Raw genomic sequence first — 25,286 nt, 5'->3', positions numbered from 1 at the left:
CTGAATACTAATACCACCCAGTCATAGAAGCTTACTAATAGCATTTAATAAGTATAACCTTCTCATGATGTTAAAAAAAATTCATTCTGTAGGTAGATATTTTCTTTACAAGTAGGTTTCATGCTTCCTAATGATATATTAATTTATCATTTGATAAGTAATTCGATCTTGCTTTGTGTTGTGCATTGTTTTGACATTAGGGTTTCCTAAATATTTTTGAAATTTTCAAAAGCTCTAGAAAAATATTGTATAAAGTGATGCTATAAATTGAAAGCTACAACATCTTAGACCATAGCACCAGATGAGTTAGCACTCCAAACTTCACAAAATAGCATTGCCAGTAAATAACTAAACTATAAGGAGCAGGCTGCACCTTGGAGCAATATAATTCACAGGAAAAGTGAAAAGTTAATTTGACTGCCAAATGTATAGGAACCAGCAAACCCAAACATTTTGTGTGATCTGTGGTTACCTGCAAACTCTCTGTTACTAATGAAGTGTTTAATGAGAGTGCTTATGGATGCTAAAGAAATGTATCAAAGATGTCTGTACTCTGGTTTGGCCATCACCGCTGGAGCGTGGTTGCTCATCTTTCTCTGCTTATCTGTCTGTGATCAAGAAGAGACTTTATGCTCAAACTGCTGAAAGCCTTCATTTATCTGGATTGGTTGATAAATGTGATTATCCCAGGTATATAATGAGATTTGAGGCCTGTTTCCTGAATGACCCTTTACCCATACCATATGACTTGGATTAGTGGTCTAGTAATTAGTAACAGCAGACTAGCCAGTTAACTTTATCATCAAAAAAAAAAAGAATTTTCTTTTTAATTTATAATCATCAGTGAAGGTTCAGATGAATCATGGGTAGAGGTCAGAGCTAAGGTCAACCAAAGATTGGTGTGAACTTTTATAGTATAAAACATCAGTTTTTAGTCAACTTTCCTAAATCTACAATATGTACTTCAATCAGTATTTAATTTCTGTATTTAATATTATACCAATATATATATATATATATATATATATATATATATATATATATATATATATATATATATATATATATATATATCTGTGTGATGTTTCACTTTACTGCATGAGATGGGGGTTGTTAAATTATGCTTTAAGAGAGAGATACAATATGCTGATGGAACTGTACAACACTTAATAAGTACATTCTGCTATTTCTAAAGTGCATTCATCTGCTAATTTCAAGCCTGTAGAGGTCCATCATATATGAATGATCAATAAGGTCATATTATGTGATATTCTTCTTTGCACTTTATATGACAGTAAACAGTATGGAAATTCTATTCAGTTGTTAACTGGAAAACAGAATTATCACATCAGGTTTACTGACCAAATGTTGTTCATGTAATAAGAATATTATACCTGTAGTGATACTTGTGATTTGAGATTGCATTAAACATGAGACAGGGGTTAGATGGAACAATTGATGATGTGGACTGAAATGAAATTCTGGTCATGATTTTCTTGCATTTTAAACTGTACTTGATTTGGATGGCAGTATTTGAATCACTGTTGGACCGTTTTTATAATTCTTGTTATCAGTGTACATCCTACAGTTGTGAACAGTTTGAGGGTTGTCATACCTTCATTAAAGATTAAAAAACTCTAATTAAGACAAATTCAACACTCAATTTTCAGCTGGCCTCAGGTGTTGTAGAATCCCAAGTTCTTCTAATTGTGCAGACAAGTAGATAAGTGTAATGTTATTGCTTCTGTCATTTTTAATGACCAATCAAAATATCCTAGCTGCTGCTTGGATGAGCCTCTGTAAAATACTTATTTTTCCTGCATTTCAGCATGAAATGCCTATATAGTTGTAAAACTGTGTGTATAGTATAGATTTCTTGGAGTACAAACATTCATTCATTAAATGTCAAACAGATTGATTTTTTTTTCTCATCGGCTGCCAGATGCTGTGATTGGCTGTTAGACTCTTTGATCCGTCTGAATTTCCCTCCTCCAGCAAACATTGTATATATTACAATGTGGCTATATAGTTTTCTCTAGAACTTCAATGTGGAAGATGTTTGGGAACTTTCAGTGTTTTATATTTATTTATTTTTAACTTTGAAAAAATTCTTGGCAGTGGACTTTAATGACTTAGCCTTGGAGAAAATGTGACTTTTTATTTAGAGATTTCTAGAGGAGAAAACAGTTTGTTGTTTGTTATTTTTCTGATAATTTTTTTTTTTTAAAAAGATATGTGATGTTACTGTTTAGTTCATCTTTTTTCACTAGTGGAAGGGATTTGGAACTTTTCATGTACATAGACATTTTTCTTCCTAGGATGTGAAAGCTGGAGCATTTTAGTTAAACACACCAGGTGTATGGTACTAATTAATGTAATAGTGCATGAAGGTAAATATTGATTTGTAGAGTTATTGCTTTTAATCACCAGGAAATTCTATTGTCTCTCCAAGTAAGCGGCAGAGGAGCAGGAGATATTCTAGTGTAGGAAAAAATTGTCAATATTCAATCTTGAGAATTGGTCCTCTTCTTGATCTACATTTCATTGCTTAGAAGGTGCCATATTGGTGAAACCCACAAAGAAATGCTTGACATTGTCACAGAACAATAGCTTGTGCAGGTACCCTGCAGACTGTAGGATTGATTTCATTGTTTGTCAGCAAAGCTGTAAATCTGAAGATTTCTTGTTCGTGCTGGTGACATAATTCTTGAGTGCATTCTTGTTATGTGCACTTCATTCATCTTTATGGCAGCATGATAAGGGTTCTATAATTCAGAAAGCAATTAGAAGGCGACGTTTCAAAACCTGTAAAAAAAACAATGCATCTGTTTCGAAAATCTAGAAGTAGATCTCCGACATTTGAAATTCCAAAACTTTGCTTATCAAAGCAGAAAAATGTGTCCATTGAGGAGCCTAGCTCGACCTCCAATGGCCTTGAGGTGCCTTTGGAGCAGAGAGGAAGGTCCACCAGTTTTGACTCTAGTTCCTTGAGCTCAGAGAAGAATGAATTTCTGCAGGTTCCAATCATGACAGGAAGAAGATGTCATTCTTTTGATTCCTGTACCATAGGGTCACGAAGTTGGAGTGCAGAATCCTCGGATGACAATACATCCGAAAGAGAATCCACAAAGAGTTGGAATCATTTACGGATTCCCAGAGGAAAACGACGGACTTCCATGGAAATCCCCAAGCTGTGCATACATTGTGTTCACATGGAGAGATTTGCAGAAAAAGAACAGGGAGAAGTAAATGGGAGACATTTTTACTTGGGAAGTGAGGAACACCTAGCCTCAGGTTCTAGCACCAGCTATACAACTTCATCGGATGAAGGCTCCTTAACATCAGATATAGACTTCTACCTGTCAGATGAATCTTCACAAGGAGATCACTATGACAGAGAAAGTGAGGCTGAGCCGTATTTGAGTGACACAGGTAGAAATAAGAGCTGTTCTCCTGATTGCGGCTATCCAAAGAGTTCAAATTCACATTCCCCTTCTCCAGACAATCGCAAGTCCCCAGATGACCGTCCATACACAAATGCTGTTACCTTGGAAGTTCCTGTTATTCGTCAACACAGATCCACCTCTCTAGATGGAGCTTTATTACAATCTAATTCCAACTCAGATGTAGCAGTTAAACCAGTTAGTCCAAATCGTGGAATGGTACAGAGACAGGACTCTTTTGATGAGGGATTAGTACTAGATGATGGCTCAAAATCTCAAGTACGATCCACATCCGTGGATGTAAATTTACCAACAGAGGAGGAAAAACATTACAAAGCCATTACTGGATCACCGTAAGTTATATATCCCACCCCACCCCCACCCCCATTCCTCACACCGATAAAGGGAAACAAAAGGGAAAAACTTTCAAACTCATGAACAATTTTGTACTAAACTTGAATGTTCATGTAATTTTGTAATTTCCAGTGCTTAAAGCCTTTTTATCTTAAAATTTCCTTCCTCTGTTAAACATAATTTCTTTGGAACTCTTACAAGAGGAGAAAAAAAGTGCAGATGCACTATATCAATTAGTATTGCAAGGTTATCTTCATGCTTTGTTATGTAGAAAGATGTGCATTCCATGCATAATGGAATTAAAGAACCTGCAAGTTTTCTGGTGCAGTGTATGAAGCAACTTGTCAGATCCAGTAAAATTATAAGTTTGAATACTGTAAATTCCATTTTTATGTGTACTGAATATCAGGAAATGACTTAAGTAGACATCAGATTACAAGAACATGAATTCGCAAATGGTCTGTTTATGAAGAGGTTTTACATGTGTTTTAGGATTAAAAAATTAAAAGTGGGTAATTTTATTTTTGGAGTGGTGCTTCTCACAAAATTACGTGTTAATAAATTCCTTGCACATATTAAGGGAATCTACAGTAGTTATTATGGCATTATCCAATCATTTTAGACCGTTATTAAAGACATGTGTGAAGTTTTTTGATTTTTGTTCAATACCTAGAGTATCAACAAGACAATTAATTCATAAGGCAAAAACAAAATTTATTCTCAATATTACAAATTGAATTTTATAAACCTATCTTTTCCTTTTCCTAAATACTATGATAACCTAGATAAAAGTTGCAAATATAGGAACATCTTGACGAATAAAAATAGCTTTTATCAGAATAAAAATCCTGAAGATTGCTGTGCAAACAGTAGAAATCAGGAGTGAAAATAATGATGTAATTCCTAAACAAACACAGGAAGAGTTCAGCCTCCTTTAGTCAGGGGAGAAACAGAAAATCAGATTATAAACAACCCAGAAAAAAGGGGGCACACATATGTCACTAGGAAACTATACTAATCAGTTTGCCTGAACATCATAAGGATAGTTAAAGGGACACTGTTATAAAAAATGTAACTGACAGTGACAACCTATTTTTATATCTGTTTTGCAGATCCGGAAATTTGTTGATCTGTTTGATGACTCTAAGGATTTACATGAATGAATTAAAAGTATTGCAAAAAATATATTTTAATTTTTTCATATTTCCCCCGAAAATTGAGAAATTGGCAATACAGTTTAACTTCGTTATCTCGAAGTTGACGGGACCGTTGATGAACTTCGAGATATCCAGGGGTTCGACATATCGAGGGTTATAATTCAAATGAACTTCAAATAAACTTAGTGCAGTGAACACTTAATATTAAAAACATGTCAAATTCCTTCTTGTTTGAAATTCTGTATACGATTTCTTTAATAAACATGTACATGTATTTAACAATAAAAAGATTTTTACATCCTCTTCATAATTCACAAAATAAAAAAAAAAACTTTGTATAATATGCACAGAAGTATAATCTTTCTACCAACGCGGCATGTCAACCGCTAGCATCGTTTCCCATGTATACATTACCGGATATCGTCTATGCATTGTAAATTTAAAACCGGTTGCTGTCAGAATAACGAAAACGAAATATACATTTTCTTTTATAAGAAAAACATGTTCATATATGTATAATCAGTGAAAAGAAAATTATTTTTACCATAATAAAATCAAATGCAAAAGAAGAATCAAGCACGTTTGTCTAACAACAGAACAACACTGAATCACAGGACACTATAGCACAAGTTTTCACTGCGACACACGCTCACATGTTGGTGTGTACGGACGATTGTAAATTCTGCACGCTCATATAGGAAAAATAAATTCTAATTGCATTAAATTACAGAATTTTGTTTTACCTCGATGTTTATGATTTTCACTTTCATATGCATAATTTATGTATGCGCGCATATTTCACATAGCATTAAATAGCGATTATCAAGATAAACGTACCCAAGCCACAAAACAACGTGTCATACACACGTATGCATTAGACCAATACACACAACCTTGGCTTGCATAATTAAAATCAAGGTAAGCCATACATACACTTCGTTTAATTATCGCGCTATTATTTGTTGATCACAGGAACACAGGTAACCCGTGCGAGACAGACAGGTGGGTGTTATCAATAGAGCGTCCAGTTTACCTTACGGACTTGATCATCAGTGCAGAAAATTATCCTGACTTCGAGATAACGCATGTGATTTTAATGAATGGGTACAAAATTTTACTTCGAGATAACCGGGGTATTCGACATTTCCGTGTTCGACGTAGAGGGGTTTATTTTAATCATTTATTAAGCAAATTTCGTCGGGACCACGGCCTTACTTCGACATATCCAGGGTATTCGAGATATCCGTGTTCGAGATTTCGAAGTTTAGCTGTATATACATTTGTATATTGTACATTTAATCCACTTGTTCCCAAAACAAGAGAAAGAATTTCTGTGTTTTATTTTTTGAGACAATTTTGTCTTTCAAATGCTGCATTCAATATTGTTTCTTTTTATTTAATATTTTTGTCAAAGGCTCAATGAAAACAAGGGTTAACGTACATATTTTTCTGTTATAAGTTAAATTTAATGTAAAAGAACCGTAAACTTTAAGGTTTAAAACATGACAGAAATAAGCCCATGATAAAAAAAATTCCTAGATTCTCATCTAATTTTTTTTTAAATCGAGGCAGGTGGGCTGATTTTATTTTATATTTTTTATTTCTTCTATTCTACAGATATTTTGTTGACTGATCAATCAGTCTGAGTGCAGATTTATCCATTATCCCCAAGTTAAAAGTCATAGTAGAGGTCCATTTATATATACATAGCCGTAATTTACTACACATTCTCACCAATCTTTCACAACCAATGATCTTTGTTTAATACATAATACAGCAATAACCATCTTGTCAGCGGCAAAATTCACCCCAACATTTGCAGGATTTTAAATGAAAGTTGAATTGTAAGTTGAAAATAGTGATCCCGATCAGAATCAAGACAAAGAAAAATATGCAGAAATAAGGAAAATCGAGACAGGGGTAAAAGAAATTGGGGTGGGTAGGGATAACATTCTAGGAATTTTTTTATTATGCCTAACCAATAATTTATACAAGGAGAGACATCAAAAAAAAAAAAAAAAAAAAAAAAAAATCAAAAATTGAATTTCATGCTTCAGCTGATAAAACTGGTGAATTCTGAGTGATTTGATTCACACTTTTGGTTCAGAACTTTTCTCTGTGAACTTGGAGTAGCAGCTTTTAATCTCAAAATGTGATTATAAACCCATGTTTCTTTTCATTATCTAAGTCCATTGGTTACATTTTATCACAATCCTGTTGAGAGGCTAGTTTTTATCATAAGTTGAGCTTGTTATGGGAAATGATAATGAACTTTTGAAGCTGAAATTTTCAACACAATATTTTGAAAAGTATTGAATATAAGTTTGATATACAGGATTTGTGTTGCTGGGGAAGAGTTGTGTTATTAGAATTAAACTGAAAAAGCCTTTCTTTGCATACTGTGCTATTGGACCTTTATGTTTATAAAGGTGTAAAATTTTAAGAAATTGATACTTTATTGTTTGGAATATGAAGAGAAGGGTATCCAAATGGATGAATTGTGATTTTGGATCTTGCTATGTTGGTTGTCTTCACAGCAACATTAACGAGCGACTACGGTAAATTGTCTTTTTGATATAAAATTAATAACTGGCTTCCTGTTTATATGGAGGTAATCACCTTCGGCAGTTTCTGGCACTAAATCATGTATTGTTTATACGACACTGTTTTCAGGGGGTCTGATCTTGCATTTCTGCAATTAACAGCTTAAATATTTTTTACAAGTTGCTATAAGTGAGGCAATGATTTAATGTCCTTGAACCATTGGAAGCATAGGTTCTTAGTTTAAGTTTGATGGTTGATTGTAAGGTAACTGGGTTAGTTAATTGTTTATAGCTTATAGACACATGCAGTTTGCCAGACAAGGTCTTAAATTATATATTAACAAGACTGAAAGGCAGACACAGCAGGAGAAATGGGGTGTAGTTGTTATAGCCCTAGTCTACTAACCTTCACCTTTAAGATCACATAAAATACTGTACTGGTACATACAGTATTATTAAATGACATTTTTCTTTAAGCATTATTCTGTATGCAAGCTAGTTTTGAAATTGTAAATATGCAAAATTAAGGCAGATGCTTTTTGTATAACCAGCAAGATTGCCAGCTAGTCCAGAGTAGAAGACAGCTGGCAATTAAGAAAGAGCTGTACATTATAGCATCTTAAAATGATAATTTATTATTGAACTCTCCTCCTACGTACCTTATACCAGTCCTCTGGTGTTTCCAAGGGTCTCACCGTCTGTGTTTCGCCCTGAACACTTTTGTATTGTTTAGAGGATTTGGGTGATTGACCACTGTTTTAAAAGTATTTCAAATTTCAGTTATTAAGTTATACTGAAACGCAAAAGAAACGCAACAAGCAGTAATCTACAAATATTTGAATTTTTTATCTATTGATTTTCAAAAATGAATACACTAGGGTAAAACTTGATTTAAAAACATCAGAGATTTGATAAAAATGTTCAATGATTATCTTTTAACTTTAGAAAGTAACACATGACTTTAAAACACCCCCCACCCCGGCCATTCAATTACAGCGTGCAAGTCTGCCATGCACAACAGTTGCAGCTTGATTTCTACAATGCAATAGGTTCATCAATCTCGAGATCTGAGCGAAAGAAATATTCGTTGCCATTTTTAAATGCCTGTTTTTCAGATAATGAGGTCGAATTTTCTCTAGCCAAGCGCAGTGTAGGAACCCTTGGACTTCCGGTCCAAGGAATGTCATTCATGCAATTGATATGCAAGAGCCTGTTGAGGCGTGATGTGGGTCATATTTGCATCTGTAACTCTCCATCACCTTTATTTTGAGATTTTCCAGCTAGAGCAATGGAAATGCGTACTTAAGTCATTTTCAGAAAGCCTTGGCATCGCTTACGGAAAAGAAAGGGGAATTTATTTTTCGGAACATTGCTGCATTATTTATGATGAACAGATACAAATCCTTAAAACCCAATATTATTGACAAATGTTTTGTTAAACATGCAATTTTTGATTTCTGTTAAGCAGACTCAAACCTAACTTCCGGTAATGGTATGAAAATCATTCAACCGTTAAATTACCGATAATTACAAAGTTGAAGATGTCCTTACTTTTTAGATACACAATTATATCCTGTATGTAATATTTCCCCCTAAAATATGATGTTGCGTTTCTTTTGCGTTTCAGTATATATTACGTTGAAAATTCAAGCACATGGTATCATATATTGCTATATAAGCAATATGATATATTGATGTTCTATTTATACCCCTTGCAGTGAGGTTGTTGAGGGGTTATACTGGAATCTCAGTGCCCTCCCCTCCATCTGTCTGTCTGTCTGTCCTGCTGTGGATATACTTTTTGTTTATATGGATTTATGAGATTGACCACTGTGCGTTAACATTTAAGATGAGTTGCATGTGATGATTATTAGATGATTACTAGTGTCCTTGCTTAGGGCATTAATAGTCCTAGATCTGTTACATTTTAGGCTAAAACTATGTAAACAAATTAAAACTGAATAATATTACACTTTAACAATTATGTTTGTAAGTAGCAGTTCCCTGGTAGTGAGTTACATTGCAGCCAGCTTCCTGGTTTTTGATGTGAGAGGGTTGCAGTATCTCCCTGTGATGTAGGGCAGACTTCAGAACATCTGTTCTTTCTGTATAATCTCTAACATGTAAACATGGAAGACTGAACTGCAGTATTATGCTGTATGTCAATCAACAACAAGACATTTATTACGCTGAGTAACTCTTACAAAATTACAGAGGAATTCTGTAACATAGAGCAGTTCTTCTGTGCAGAATCTGAAATTTCAGTATCATGAAAATGGATATTGATACATGAATTATAAGTCTTAAAATTCTTAATGCAGATTAAAGCTCACAATAAATGTGAAGGAAATTTTATCTCAAATATTTAAAAATTTTATATAGTAAATGAAAAGGACACTGTAAATCATTTTTTATTTTCACATAATTACACGAGACTGTCTGCATGAGAAAGTTTCATTCTTACGTATATTTATATCATTTAAGATTATAAAAAGCAATGACCGAAATCAGGAAAATTTAAATTTTTTTATTGCTTATAAATAGCAAATTTTATAACTGAATCTCGCGAAAATAAGGTGTTGCAAAAATTAAGTGATCTATAGTACATGTAGTTTAGTTAGAAATATTGGTTAAAAGTTTTATTTAGTTTTAATCATTTTGTGGTTGATATAATAAATATTATTTTATTAATTATTGTTTATCTGTTACTTAGGAATTTACTTATCTTAATGGAGAAAAACCCAGATAAAATTAGGATATTTTAAAATAGATAAAATTTTCATTAGTAATTAAAAAATACAACTTCATGAATTAAATCTCTAATATTGATTCTCATATCCCGCTAGTCTTTCATATTTGACATACCTTTGCTGGTGACAAAAAGAGGACTGGAATTAAGTAACAGTTTGTTCATACCCTGATGAATATAAAATTTCAATGCAATATAACACATCTTGTATTGTTTTTTTAAAAAAAAAAATGGAACTATGAAGCTCCAATTACCTACATACAGTTACATCTGCATTGAGAGACGCCTAGTATTTCACTTCAAAGTATTAATGTACTTAACAGTGATGCTGATAAAATTCAGGGAATGTGCCATTGGATTGATTATTTTACAGAATATTAATTGTAACAGATACACAGCTTTTATTATTTATTTGAGCATACTTAAGTATCTGTCAAAGGGGGGTAATCTGCAGATTTAACTGAATTTACAGGAGGGATAAGAATTTAGATTGGAATTTTAAGCAAACTGTTAGTAAAGGATTTTTTCCTTTTTAGGTATCAAATGAAAGCTTTATGCATTTCACATTGTCATAAATAACAAATAAAATCTATATGTACTTGATCTTGTGATTTATGACGCAATGTACAGTAAAAAAAAAAAATACATTTACTGTAACATTCTTTAGAATGCATTCTTTTATCATTTGATATATAAAAGCTATTTTCACTCTCATATTTAATCTGTTTTGACACCTAGATTATTATTGTGCCTTAATTCACAGTCTATAAATTGTGATATAAAGCTGAAGTTTTTAATTAAGTTTTGCATAAGGTTTTATCTATGTATGAAAAAAGCCTGTGTAATGTAAACAGGGTAAATATAGTAACTGTACAGAATAACCGATTAAATTGATATGATTATAACAAAAGTTGATGATATGATGCATTGTTGGAAATAATTATTTTGATTTTTTTAGGAAGGCTATTTCTAAGAGCACATTCAGCAATACAAACTACCTACATCCGAGTCATGCGGAATCCGGATTCCGGAGGAGGGAACTCCGGTCGACGGTGGACTGGGCAGTAAGTAATCATTTTAACTGGAATGTATACAAAAAGATGTCAATTTTATTGGTCATTAATATACTTCCAGTATGTCTCTAAACATCATATTTTAAGATGTTTCTATTTTCAAACAGTATATTGAATGCAATGCTATATAATACAGCATATTAGGCACTGAACTGGATTAATTAATGCACAAGTGTCTATTGACTATGACAACTTCATGAGGCATCTTTAAATTGCCTTTGGAAATTAAAAATCATTTTCAGTTGTGTTAAATAGGGGTGTATTTAGGGATGTAATATAAAGGCTGGTGATTTTGAAAGCCAGGGGAGGGTGAAAAGGCTCCGGGGGCCAAAAAACTTAGATGAGCTCGGTTTTGATCTCATGCAGTCTCAATTTCCATATGAATTCCTTATGTAAAAGTGTGATGGAGGTCCAAGTTTTATGACTAGGGAGTAAGTTGTTAACTCTCTGTCTGCCCATTTCTGTGCTGTTCCTAAAATGAAAGAAGGGCATTTGTCATCTTGAAAATTCATCTCCAGTTTTAATATGTCTTTCACTTGCTAGCCAAGTCTTTTTCATTGAGAAATTTCAATAACATGTACTTCATTTTGTTTAACATTCCCTAGATTGGTATTAGAACCCCTGCTCCTTATCCACAGAAACTTTAACCTTGCATGGCTGTAACTTTTGAATGGTTAGAGCTTGGGCTTTCACATTTCACTCATATTCCTTGAGACAAGACCTTTCTTTAGATACCAACATTTTGACCTCTTGATCTTGTGACATGACCTTTCTTTGGGTACCAACATTTTGACCTCTTGACCTTGGAGTTTAATCTACTATTGAAGAACTTTACCAAACTTTAACCTTGGCCATATCTTTTGAGTGTTTTGCTAGGGCTTTCATATTTCACATGTGTATTCCTTGTGATAAGACCTTTCATTTTTGACATCTTGACCTTTAAACTTGGTAATGAACTGCCTTTTGAGGAGCATCAGTGTTTCACAATCACGTCTTTGCTCATGACACCATTTGCCATGATGTTTGGTTTGGGGTAGAATTGTTCAAGGTTTCTAAAATATCCAACACAGTGTTTTCTCATATAAACAGTTCTTTTTGAGAAAGTGTGGATGTTAGCACTTTTAAATTTTGTTGCAAAGTATTCTCCAAGTCTGCTGAAAATTTTCTTAACTTAGAAGAAGAATGAACGATAGCCAAGATGATTTTCATCCCTCCATTTCTAAGTATATTTTCCTTACTTCCATGATGTTCATATCTCTTTCAAAAACAAAATGAGTTTGTGAAACATTGATGCCTTGTATGGCAATTCATGGCCAAGGTTAAATTTTTTCAAATGTAGGTCAGACTCCAAGGTCAAAAGGTCAAAAATGAAAGGTCTTAATTGTCACAAGAATATAATATGAAAGCCCTTGCACAAACCATTCAAAATTTTTGGCCAGGGTTAAAGTTTGGTTAAAGCTTTTCAAAAGTAGGTCAACCTCCAAGGTCATGAGATTAATTTGTTGGTACCCAAATAAGGGTATTATCACAAGGAATAAAATATGAGATATGAAAGCTCTAGTGCCAACCGTTGAAAAGTTATGGACAAGGTTAAAATTTTCCAAATGTAGGCCAAACTCCTAAGTCATAAGGTCAGAAATGTTGGTACCCAAATAAGGGTCTTATAACAACAAAAAATTGTGAAATATGAAAGCTTTAGCAGCAACCATTCAAAAGTAGATCTAATGCCAAGGTCAAGAGGTCAAAAATATTGAGCTATAAAAATGTCTTGTCACAAGGAATTCACATGTGAAATATGAAAGCCCAGTTCAAAAGTTATCGCCTAGGTTAAAGTTTGATAAAATTTCTTCAAAAGTAGGTTAAATCCAATGTCAAGAGATCAGAATGTTGGTACCAAAAGATGAAAAAGTCTTGTCAGAAGGAATATAATTGTGTGAAATAAGAAAGCCCTAGCACTGACCATTTAGGGACAAGGTTAAAGTTTTCACAGACAAACAGATAGACAGACCAAATACTATTTATCCCTGAATCTTTGATTTTGTGGGCATAAAAAGATAGTGATGGTATAGATCTTTCTAAGTCTTTGGAATTTTGCTCTTTTTTTCCAGCTCTGAACAAGCATATATCCATTTCTTTATCTACATGTTGGATTTATTGCTGATTTTTAGCTCACCTCAACAGAGTTGGGGAGCTTATGTAATACCCTCAGCGTCAGCATCCGAGGTTAAGGTTTTTGGAGCAGTTTTCTTTTCAAGTACATCTATGGCCTATATTAGTCAGAGATGCATGGAGGATGCTTGTAGTGTGTTTCATTGTATCAGTCAAGGTTTGAGATGCTGCAATTTCAGCTAAAGAATGACCAGGTTAATGTTTTTGGAGCAGGTTAAAGTTTTGGAGCAGGTTAAAATTTTTGGAGCAGGTCTCATTTCCAAGTAACTATAAGCCCTATATTGACCAAACTTGCATGGATGATACATCTAAGGATGCACACTACTGAACTTGCTTCGGATGCTGGATCTGACCTACATTTTCTGGATGAGTGACTAGGTTAAAGTTTTTGGAGTAGATCTCATTTCCAAGTAACTATAAGCCCTATATTGACCAAACTTGCATGGATGATACATCTAAGGATGCACACTACAGGACTTGCTTCGGATGCAAGATCTGACTTAAATTTTCCGGATGAGTGACCTGGTTAAAGTTTCTGGAGCAGATCTCATTTCCAAGTATGTATAAACCCTATATTGATCAATCTTGCATGGATGATACATCTAAGGATTCACACTACTGGACTTGCTTCGGATGCTGAATCTGACCTATATTTTCTGAATGAGTGACCAGGTTAAAGTTTTTGGAGCAAATGTCATTTCCAAGTATGTATAAACCCTATATTGATCAAACTTGCATGGATGATACATCTAAGGATTCACACTACTGGACTTGCTTCAGATGCTGGATCTGACCTACATTTTCAGGATGAGTAGCCAGGTTAAAGTTTCAAGAGCAGATCTCATTTCTAAGTAACTATAAGCCCTACATTGACTTAACTTGCATGGATGATACATCTAAGGATTCACACTGCTGGACTTGCTTTGGATGCTGGATCTGACCTACATTTTCCAGATGAGTGACTAGGTTAAAGTTTTTGGAGCAGATGTCATTTCCAAGTAACTATAAACCCTATATTGATCAAACTTGCATGGATGATACATCTAAGGATGCACACTACTGGACTTGCTTCAAATGCTGGATCTGACCTACATTTTCCGAATGAGTGACTAGGTTAAAGTTTTTGGAGCAGATCTCATTTCCAAGTAATATAAACCCTATATTGACCAAACTTGCATGGATGATACGTCTAAGGATTCACACTACTGGACTTGCTTCAGGATCTGACCTACATTTTCCGGATGAGTAACCAGGTTAAAGTTTATGGAGCAGATCTCATTTCCAAGTAACTATAAGGCCTATCTGAACCAAACTTGCATGGATGATGCATCAAGGGACGAACAATCTCAAACTTGCTTCGGATGCTGGATTTGACTTATGTTTTCTGGATGAGTGACTAGTTTTAAGTTTTCAGATAAGTCTATTCCCAGGTAACTGCAAGACCTATCAGACCAAAATTGCATAAATGTTGCATCTAGGGATGCACACTCCAAGGTTATTAGTTTAGTGTTGGACTTTGCCTTACTTAAAGAAACATTTGTTGAGGTGAGCTCTGTAATCTCTGATTACCTATGTTTCTGTATTTGTCCTTACTCTGCTCCAGTGGTAGAAATAAATACCAAGCAACTTTTCATACCAATTGGAAAAGGGGATGGGGTGGGGTTTACTGTAAAGTTGAATTCATGATGAATGTTCAATTATTTCCTGACATAACAAGTTATAGGAAATATGACATTATACTTCACTGCACAAGAATAGAAATGTGAAAGACATGTGGCATGCCACTCTCTATTAATTATTGGTTCCAGGCACAATTAATATCTGCTAAAACTAATGGGAGGTCAATCATTGGTTATCAAGGCATATTTTGGCAACAAAAACAATTTTTTTCCCCTTATTTTATCGAGAAATTTTTGGTTTCCACGAAATGAGCATTTATCTCCATTATTAGATAATTGTCTACTTGCACTTATAGAAAAACAAATGTCATCCAGTACCCTGTCTCTACAGAATCTTTCTGTGATGTCCTTGAAAGTCTGTATGCAATTTTTCAAAATAGATTAGAGAACTGTTTTCATGCTGTATTGTTTTTTCCATTTTGATTTTCATGGAGTTTTTCATTAAAATTTCATTGAAAGTCATGTGAAATTATCCTCAGATAGTGTAGATTCAAGTTTGTTCAAATCATGACCCCTGGGGGTAGGGTGGGGCCATAATGGACAGTAAAAGTTATAGGAAAAATCTTCAGAATCTTCCTTCTCAAAAACAGCAAAACCATGATTGGTCATATTTATATGGAAGCATTCACAGGTAGTGTAGATTCAAGTTTAGGGGTAGAATGGAGCCACAATGGAAGATCAAAATTTACATAGGAGTATATATGAAAAATATTCTTCTCAAGAACAGCAAATGATTGGTAATTATCTGTTTGGAAGTATCCTCAGGTACTGTAAATTCAAGTTTGTTCAAATCATGACCCCAGAGTAGGGTGGGGCCACAATGGACAAGCAAAATTATACATAAGAATACATAGGAAATTTAAAATTTTCTTCTCTAGAACATTAAAGCCATGATTGGTCATATTTATATGAAAACATCATCAGGTATTGTAGATTCAAGTTTGTTCAAATCATGATCCCCAGGGATAGGGTGGGGCAACAGTGGGTGATCAAAGTTTTACATAGGAATACAAAGGAAAACTCTTTAAAAATCTTCTTCTCAAGAACAGCAAAGCCATGATTGGTAATATTTATATGGAAGCATCCTCAGGTAGTGTAGATTCAGATTTATTCAAATCATGATCCCCGGGGGTAGGTTGGGACCACAATGAAAATACAAACTTATAGAAAAAAAGCCACAGTTAGTCAAAGAAATATGTAAGCATTCTTAATTAGTGTAGATTCAAGTTTGTTCAAATCATACCCCCCTCCCTTTAGGGTATGCTAGGACCACTTATATATTTACCGGTAAGCTTTTCATTACTGATTTTTGCTTTTTTCCTAGCCACAGCTCTCAGGTGAGCGATGTGGCCCGTGGGCCTCTTGTTTATGGATGTACTCAAGTGTTTTAAAGATATGGAAACACTAGTATTGTTTTTAAACTTAAATAATTCTTTCTCTTGTATTCTAGCTGAAATAAGTCAAATCTCATTATCTCTAACTATCCAGTATATGGGATCGAAAAAAAAAAAAAATTGAGGTATCCAAGGGTGTGAGATACTGAGGTTAAAAATTTTAAAGAAAAAAGTGGTTGGAACTTCCAACTCACTTTGACACTAGCTATTTATCGACATTCAAGAGTTCAGCTGTACATGTTTATTTTTTATCTATTTTAGGATCAGGCGGTTAACAGTGACCACCTCTGGGTGGACACTAATGCCTCCGGGGATTACTGCTATGCCATGGAACCAGATTGTCTGGTATGTAGACTGTTGTGAGATTCTTACAATACTTATAATGAAGAAAGCTTAATCTCTCTACTGATTGGGAGGCAATGAATTGGGTAAAACTAGGAGTTTAACAGTTGGATGTTGAGCTTGTATTATTGTTTAGTAGACTGTTCTCTTCAATACAACGTATTTCAACAGTGCACAAGTGAACACTCACAGAAAGTGATCCCCGCAATAAAAAAATAAAGAGTCTATAGAACCAATTCTTACTTTGCAGCCATGTTAGGAAATTATCTTATTGATTTATTGTGTCTGATTGGCCAGTATGTCCCAAATGAATTAATATAATGATTATCATTTTCTGCTTGTGGAAGTCAGTGATGGCTTTTGTCTTTTCAAAGTTAAAAAAAAGACAATTAAAAAGATAGTTCTTTTTCATTGTATTTAGGGCTTGTACTTTTGTGGCAAAGGAATGGAAGTTTGTAACCAGCAATTTTCATTTATATAAGCCTTGGAAATGGTTTGAAGTTAAATTACTATGAGAAAAATGACAGTGCTGTGAAATTTAGCCATATCCATGATAACAAAGCTCCAGGGACATAGATTATGAACTCCTTATAAAATTAATTCCTAATGAATGTATCCGATTTGATTTTTATTGCATTATGCAATCTCGAGAATCATTATTTTCAGCTTAACAATCATTCCTAGAAATGAGTTTTCATGTTTTTGTAATTTTTGGTCATGACTAAGAACAATTTATATGACGAAAACATGTACATACCGATCCATATTTGGTGAAGATTTGTTCCTCTTGCTAAGTGTACAATGTAGTGCAAATAATAGTACTGATAGAGTGCAGGGTTGATCAGGTATTGTGGTTTAATTTGCAGAAATTGAAGGATGGTAGTTGTACTTTCTGGAGAGGAAAGAGGAATTTTTTCAGAATGTTCAAAAGGAAAATTAAACCACAAAGAAGGAAAGCTTAAAAAAACTATATAACTCGAGATTTATTTTTTAGAGAAGCCGTAATGGAGAAATATTGACATATCATGTAGATAATTTATTGTGTGCCTTTGATTTCTATTAAGGTTAATTAAACATTAAGGGTGCAACGATAAACCGTTTGACGGTATATCGCGGTATATTTTTCCACGGTTCAATTCACGATACGCTAAACTGATATCGCGGTTCGGTTCAATCGGTCCAGAATTATCCGTTTTGTCCGTTTTATTTCCTTCTTTACTATTTCAAAATGGCTTCCGCGCAAAACATGAGGTCGCCAATAACGTTTACGGCAGTTAAACTCATCTCCAGCATCTTACAGACCTCAGATTTAACACGGAGAGGGACTTAATGTGATTATAAGTTATAGATGTTTAGACAAATGATTAACCCTTTAGATCTAAACGTTTTCTTTGGTAATACATGATATTCCATCACATGTGTATTTCGATGAAAATTGGCTGTCTTGTTGACTAAAATGTATTTATGACAACTGGTTTTCAACGTAAATAAAAGGAATGAAAAAATGAATGTCTTCCTTTTTCATTCCAATTTAAAAGGAAGATTATTAGGAAAGGTCCCCGTAGTTCCCTGTAAATGTTCATCATTGGTTTAGAATGTTGGCACAACTCATAGATCTACCTAACAATCCAATTCAAGTTAACAAAATTTTATTTTAATTATTATTAAAAAAAATATGAACATTTTGTATAACCCTGTCAAGTTTTAAAAAAATATGATGACAAACTTGAAAGACTTTTTAACCTTGTTATGTCTCGTGATACGTATCGTATTGTGAACTGAATACCGTGATACGTATCGTATCGTGAGGTTAGTGTATCGTTGCACCTCTGTTAAACATCTATAACTATCATTGTGAACTGGAAGCTGTTGTTACAGTTATAATACCTGTATCCTTTTGTTTGTCTCTGGAGGGGGCCATTTTAAAACAGATTCCAATTTTTTGGATCAAGTTTGTAAAGAAAGATTCCATATGTAGTGCAGATTCAAATTTTGATTAAAATTACCATTGCTTAAATGACAAGAACCTATAGGAATAAAGTGCTATAAGAATTAGAACCTAGGAAAAGAGTGATCTAAAAGCTTATTCCTTCAGCCTTCAGCTTTAAAATGTATATCATGTTTGAAATCTGTAATGTGATTGGTCGTACATGCCTGATGCAAAACATATACAATTTTGATTGAAGTTGGTCATGTGATCATTTTGGAATGGAGCTTTTTAAGAAAGTTCATCTGAAAATTACTAAAGTCAAGCTTCAAAGCATCATTGCTGATATGCATCTCCAGAGGTTTGACAAGTTTGGTCAATATTGGATTTTTAGTGACTTAATTCAAAATTTGAATGTTCCAATTAATGCAGCCTCCAAGACATGATACTTGTCTTGGACAAGCATCAAGCACTATGCTACCTACCAAAATAAAGGATATAGGTCCTTTGTTATATCATTGATATCTATGCAAAGTTGGTTACGGTATATTACTCATATTTAGATTTATTATTTATGTGTCCATGCCTTCTAGGCCCCTGGGGACTCCTGGGACCAAAATCAAATTTTTAAAGCTTTGCTGCTCATCTACAGGACAGGCCAATCAAATAAAGCCTTGCTGCTCATCTACAGGACAAGCCAATCAAATAAAACCTTGCAGCTTATCTACAGGACAGACCAATCAAATAAAGCCCTACATGCTGCTCATCTGCATGACAGACCAATCAAGTAAAGCCTTCCTGCTCATCTACTGGACAGGCCAATCAAATAAAGCCTTGCTGCTCATCTGCATGACAGGCCAATCAAATAAAGCCTTGCTGCTTATCTAAAGGGACAGACCAATCAAATAAAGCCTTAGATGCTGCTCATCTGCATGACAGACCAATCAAATAAAGACTTCTTGCTCATCTACTGAACAGGCCAATCAAATGCAAAAACATTTTTGTTCTACCTAAGAATGTTATGGTCATGATTTGGATGAGTGACTAGGTTAAAGATTTTGATGCTGATCCTTTCCTTTTTTGAATAAAGAATCTAATAAATCCTACTTTGAGCAAACATGTAGGAATGATGTATGTAAGAATGCTTATGCATCTGACAATTGTTTTACAAATGATTAACTCATCTGATTTATATATATTCTTTTATATTAAGATTTAGCATTATGTTTAAAGTAGCTATATATGTAGCGACTATCGATTTTAATGCTATGCTATCGATTGTCAGCATCGCAAACCTTCCAATGACGATTTGACTTCTGACTAACCTCTTACTGTTTAAACTAGGAAAAAATACACAAAATGTGAGTGAATCGAAATGGTGTTCCTGATTCAATTCGATAATCGAATAGTATTTTTTGTCCAATTCTGAAACACTAAGATGCACAGGAAGCTGACCTCCAGTTATACTTCCAATGCTGTCTCTGTGATATTTGCCAGATGATTGTACAGAGTTAAGTATTTGTAAGCATGCACTTTCAGGACTAAAGGTGATGCATGTAGGAATGCACAATACTGGAGTTTAGCTTCAATAAAAACTTTAATTATGAAAACAGCTACAACATATTGCATATTATTAAACATGTATTTGATAAGAGACTAATCTTCGTAATATATTGGATATGTTGAGATGAACTTTGTAATCTTTGTTTACCTAGATTTGATTTCTAGTAGACTTTGCAGGGAATAGTTTAGATTATGCAATAAGAAAAGTAAATTGGTATCTTTTTAGCAGCTGCCTTAAATAATACTGGAGGTTCTTCATCTAAGGATGGAAAGATTGAAGCTCCATCTGTCTCCATTTTAAATTGCAGCAATGTTTCTGCAATATTGGCTATCAGTATGAGAGTCAATTCTTTCATTAAAAACGGAAATTGATGGATTAGAAGAGAGTATTTCCACTGAATTCTGAGATTTAGTTGCGACTTGAGGCGAATTTTTCTTTATTAGGCTGATTATTTTCCTCCAATGTTACCAACCAAATTGATTATTGGAATTGAAATTAGTGAAGAAATTTGTTTATGTGTAGCAAGGGAACAGTGTTTTTGACTTGTGTGATCTGCGCTTGCACTTGGGTTCGCAAAGTGTTAATCAGGATAACGAATTTAAGGATATATTTTCAGAATGCGATAAAACGCAAGAGAGAAAATAGTGTGACTGATTCCTGCCTGTTTTATCTACCCAATTTTATGCGGTAATAAGTTTAGCATTTGTAGCTCAGCTGATTTAGCTTTTGAGTGAAGTCTTCTGGGAAAATTTTTATAATGGGAATGGTATAGGTTTAGTGTTGAATGCTATCGAGGCATCTGACCTGGACTGATATAATGACAGACAAGTGGAGAAAAATTGATGAAATAAGTACGAAACTCGATCTTAATATAAGTAGTTTAGTATTAGGTGATCACGTTTTTATTGGGTAATGGAAAATTGTATGTTTCCGTGGAAAACCTCAGGGGAATTGAGGCACAATTGTATGGGATAGGTGGCATTTAAAACAATTAGGTTGAAACCATGAAACTGAAATAAATAACATAAAATTGTTAACTAAATCAAATTTTTGGTATTAACATGGGACACCGTGGATGAAGATCAGTGGTAGATTTTACATTTCATTAATACCAAAATGTTTTATGACAAAAAAGGCTACATATGAATTATTACTAACACTATCACTTTCAGATGTGGGAAATATGGAAACAATCAAGCGAAATAAATGGATTATGCAATTTGTTTTCTAATATGGTAATTTGTCTTTACAGCATTTTATTCCACAGACTTGGTAACCTATAAAGATTTTTTTTTTTCTATTGCAGAAAACAGGACCAAGGAAAAAATGTATTGCTTGCAAGATTGTGGCTCATACGATGTGTATTCCTGTCCTAGAAAAGGTACATACGTGAAAAAATTATTTATCTAGCTGAAGTTATACAATGTAGTAAGACAAACATTTCAAGGAGACTTTAACTGTATAGGCACAAAGAAAATTTTCTTAGAACATTTTAAGTAATTTTAAAAATACAACTTTATTATAAAACAAATGCATATCTAGCAATATCAGAATCTGAGGATTTGCTTAGGGACATGGATGACTATTGTTAATTTTTTTTTATTTCTGTCATGCTCTCATAAAACCCATTATTTCACTCTCTTCATCAAAAGGGCAGGGGGATAATAGGTTTACTCATGTCAGAAAAGCTTCTCATTATCCATCTTACCTTGGTTCGACACCTCAAATTTAGATTGGTTTGGATGTGAGGAATTCTGATTTCTATCACAAGTTGGTCAGATGGAAAGCGTGGCTTGAATAGTTTTAAGGATTGTGGGGGTTCACAAGACATGGCTCCTATTGCATAAAATAGAGAGTTTTATAATTATTTGTACCGTATTGGTTGGAAGATGGAAACCAGATTCCTCTATGAGTCAGGAGTCAAAAGACATGGTTACTTTGCTAAAATTGATTAGATTTAGATAGCATTGGTAATTTACTCAAGAAAGTCTTGGGCTGGAAAGTGGCATGAAGAGGATGGAGTATTGCACTTAGCACTTTTTAATATCTAGTTCTCATATATGTTATATGGTCCTCTTTATAGTGAACTACCATAAAATTTACATTATGCAATAGTACAAGGTTATTTCAATTTTTTGTTCAATTCCCTTACTAAGTACACTCATTGGCAAATTTCAAACATGAAAGATAACATGAAAACAGAGAAAGAAAGTGGAAGATTTTTAATTTTAATGAGATGGATCAAAAAAATAGTTGCAGATATTTAGAAAAAAATTCTGTTTCCAAGAAATAAATGTTTGAACACCTTTCCATTGCTAAGGATTGATGTGAATGCATTCTTAGGGGGCAAAGGCACATTTTTTTTAGGAATGAAAATATATTTTAATAACGCATATTTTATAAATTCTTATCCATTCTCAACAGTTGATAGTAAAGTTGAATGGTAGGCGAAAATTTTATGTATGAAGCATGTAAACATATGGATAAATGAAAATCATTGTTTAGCTTTAAATTAACGTCTATTTCACTAGTAATTTTCTTTTGTACTCAACAACCAACAGAGAAGACATAATTTATTTCTATTCTCCCTTTGGGGAATTGAAGCATGTTGCCATTATTCATTTCTTTGTTCAATGAGAGACTGAAAATTTCCACTTTTCAATATCTAGTTCCTCAAAGCTTTAATCTCATCTCATTAAGGATACACAAGTTAAGCTGATGCTTAGTAATGAAGATGTCAAAATGTTCATTGTGTTTCAAAGAGATTAAGAGTTTTTGAGATTTCAAAGGTTTTAATTGAAACAAAGGCTTTTAATTTTGAATTGGTTCCAATATAACAGCAAGAAGTTGAGTTTGTTATTCCACGGCACAAGATCAAATCAGGATTCATTTTTAGATCACCTGAGCTGAAGGCTCAAGTGAGCTTTTCTGATCACAATGGGTGATCAAAGTTTTGCTTTGGAATTTATAAGATTTTCAAAAAAAAAAAAAAAAAAACCTTCTCTAGAACAGCCCTGATAAGTCATATTTACATGGAAACATGCTTGGGTAGTGTAGATTCATGTTTGTTTTAAACATGACCACTGGGTCACTGGTTGCTAAAATGGGCAATCAAAGTTTTACATAGGAATATATAGGAAAAGTCTTTCAAAATCTTCTCAAGAACAGCAAAGCCACGATTAGTCATATTAATATGGAAGCATCCTCAGGTAGTGTAGATTCATGTTTGTTCAAATCATGACCCCCTGGGCATAGGAAGGGGCTACAAAATGTGATCTAAGTTTTACATAGGAATATTTTGGGAAAAATTTTTATGAAGATCGGCAGAACCACAGTGACTATGGTAAGCATTATGGCCCATGGGCCTCTTGTTATGGTCAGCTTGACAGACCAGTGATTTCATAACCTTGACAGATCAGTAAACTAAAAGTCAGCTATAAGTACTAAGTATAAATCAGGGAAGACAAGGCTAAGATTTTCCTCAGCTGTCAGTAAGAAAAATGTAAAAAGACTGGATACAGTACACATGACATGCAAGACTTCTATATTAAGCTGAAAGGAAACCAGAGCATCGTTTATGGGAGAATAATCGGATATAGCCTTTAATAGGAAAGAGATTTGTTGCGACATCATTGAGTAAGCTGGAAATCTTTAGTGTAGAGTGATATATCTTCTTCAATGGATAATGACACAAATTTATTTAGAGACTAAACTATAGTCGTGATTTATTAAAACAACAAGAATTAAAACTTTATAATATATATATATTAAATAAAAGTGTCATGTTCATTCTATGTAATGTCAATGACTGATGCCCCCCCCCCCCCCCCTCTCTTCCCTTTCAAAAAAAAAGTCAAGTACATAAGATCACATCTCAAATCAGACAGGTATATATGAGTAACTTTGCTATTTTTAAAGTTCTGCTTGTCTCAGACGACATATGAAAGAGAAAAATGTCACATGATGACGAGAAAGAAAGAACCACACTAATACTGGAGATACGATGTCTGTGTGACTTCTGCGGATTTGTGTAATATTGTCTCTAAATACTCCTGCAGAGTATTAGCAAATATAGCACAAGTCATCAGCAAAAAGAAAGATATATTCATAGAGTAAAAGAAGAAGGATAATTTAGGAATATCTTTGATCTTGAATGTATTCTTGACCAGAAAGAGATCTATCAGTTTCAGACGGGAAATGTTCAAGATGCTTCTTCAGTTAATTTCCTCTAACCTTTTACTGGAATATGTTAAATATAGGCATATCAACTATCCCCCAGATCAGTGTGGCATAAGGCAGATTAAATGTTCTTTATTTTCTTTTTTTTTTAGCACATGTCTTAAATTCATATTATTTATATATGATCAATATATTGGGAAACTCAGGAGTTGAACTTGCTGAGCAAAAAAAAAGTCAAGAAGAGAAATTGGTTAGGTTAGAAATGGCATTGTCACTTGTCATGGTTACACTTTACAGAGAGTTTGAGCTAATTACCTACCCCTAAGGATCACTGCTGTTGTCCTTTGCTGCCTTGAAGGAAGTTAACAGTATCTGTCACTGAAAATGTATTAACGAACAAAATAAATAAAAGTTTGTTAAATAGGAAAAGTTCTAAGGCTCAAGGGCTACCTAGCATAGTTTAAGATTCAATATTTCCTATGGAATTCAGATTCCTTTATGTTTTTTTTTTTTTTTTTTTTTTCATTTCAGAAAAACCTGAGATGTAAACCAACATTCCGAGAGGCTGGTGTACGAAATTATCGAGAGGTAAGTATCCCCACTCCCCAAATCACATGCTATTTATTGTGGCATCAAAATAGTGCATGAACTTGCTAAAAATAGATGATAATTTTCTGTAATCGTGCACCGTATTTTACTAAATAGCTTGTGCT

General features: G+C 33.8%; 1 protein-coding gene across 2 annotated transcripts in view; it reads left to right on the top strand.

Moving 5' to 3' along the window:
- Nucleotides 1-2,353: 2,353 nt before the first annotated feature.
- LOC133185426 (diacylglycerol kinase zeta-like) overlaps nucleotides 2,354-25,286 on the top strand; it is a 66,476-nt gene continuing 43,543 nt past the window's right edge. The window contains exons 1-5 of one of the 2 annotated variants that reach the window (XM_061320621.1): nucleotides 2,354-3,796; nucleotides 11,205-11,310; nucleotides 16,823-16,906; nucleotides 21,701-21,775; nucleotides 25,105-25,161. In XM_061320621.1, coding sequence (XP_061176605.1) covers nucleotides 2,820-3,796; nucleotides 11,205-11,310; nucleotides 16,823-16,906; nucleotides 21,701-21,775; nucleotides 25,105-25,161 — 1,299 coding nt within the window. In that variant the 5' untranslated portion in view covers nucleotides 2,354-2,819. The remainder of the gene's footprint in view (nucleotides 3,797-11,204; nucleotides 11,311-16,822; nucleotides 16,907-21,700; nucleotides 21,776-25,104; nucleotides 25,162-25,286) is intronic. The other variant, XM_061320623.1, reaches the window with a different exon arrangement.

Source organism: Saccostrea echinata, unplaced genomic scaffold, assembly GCF_033153115.1.
Source record: "Saccostrea echinata isolate AGI-Se365-2 ecotype Australia unplaced genomic scaffold, CSIRO_AGI_Sech_v1 ptg000012l, whole genome shotgun sequence".
Lineage (NCBI taxonomy): Eukaryota > Metazoa > Mollusca > Bivalvia > Ostreida > Ostreidae > Saccostrea > Saccostrea echinata.
Note: the sequence above shows the minus strand (reverse complement) of the source record. Positions and strands in the feature narration are given on the sequence as shown.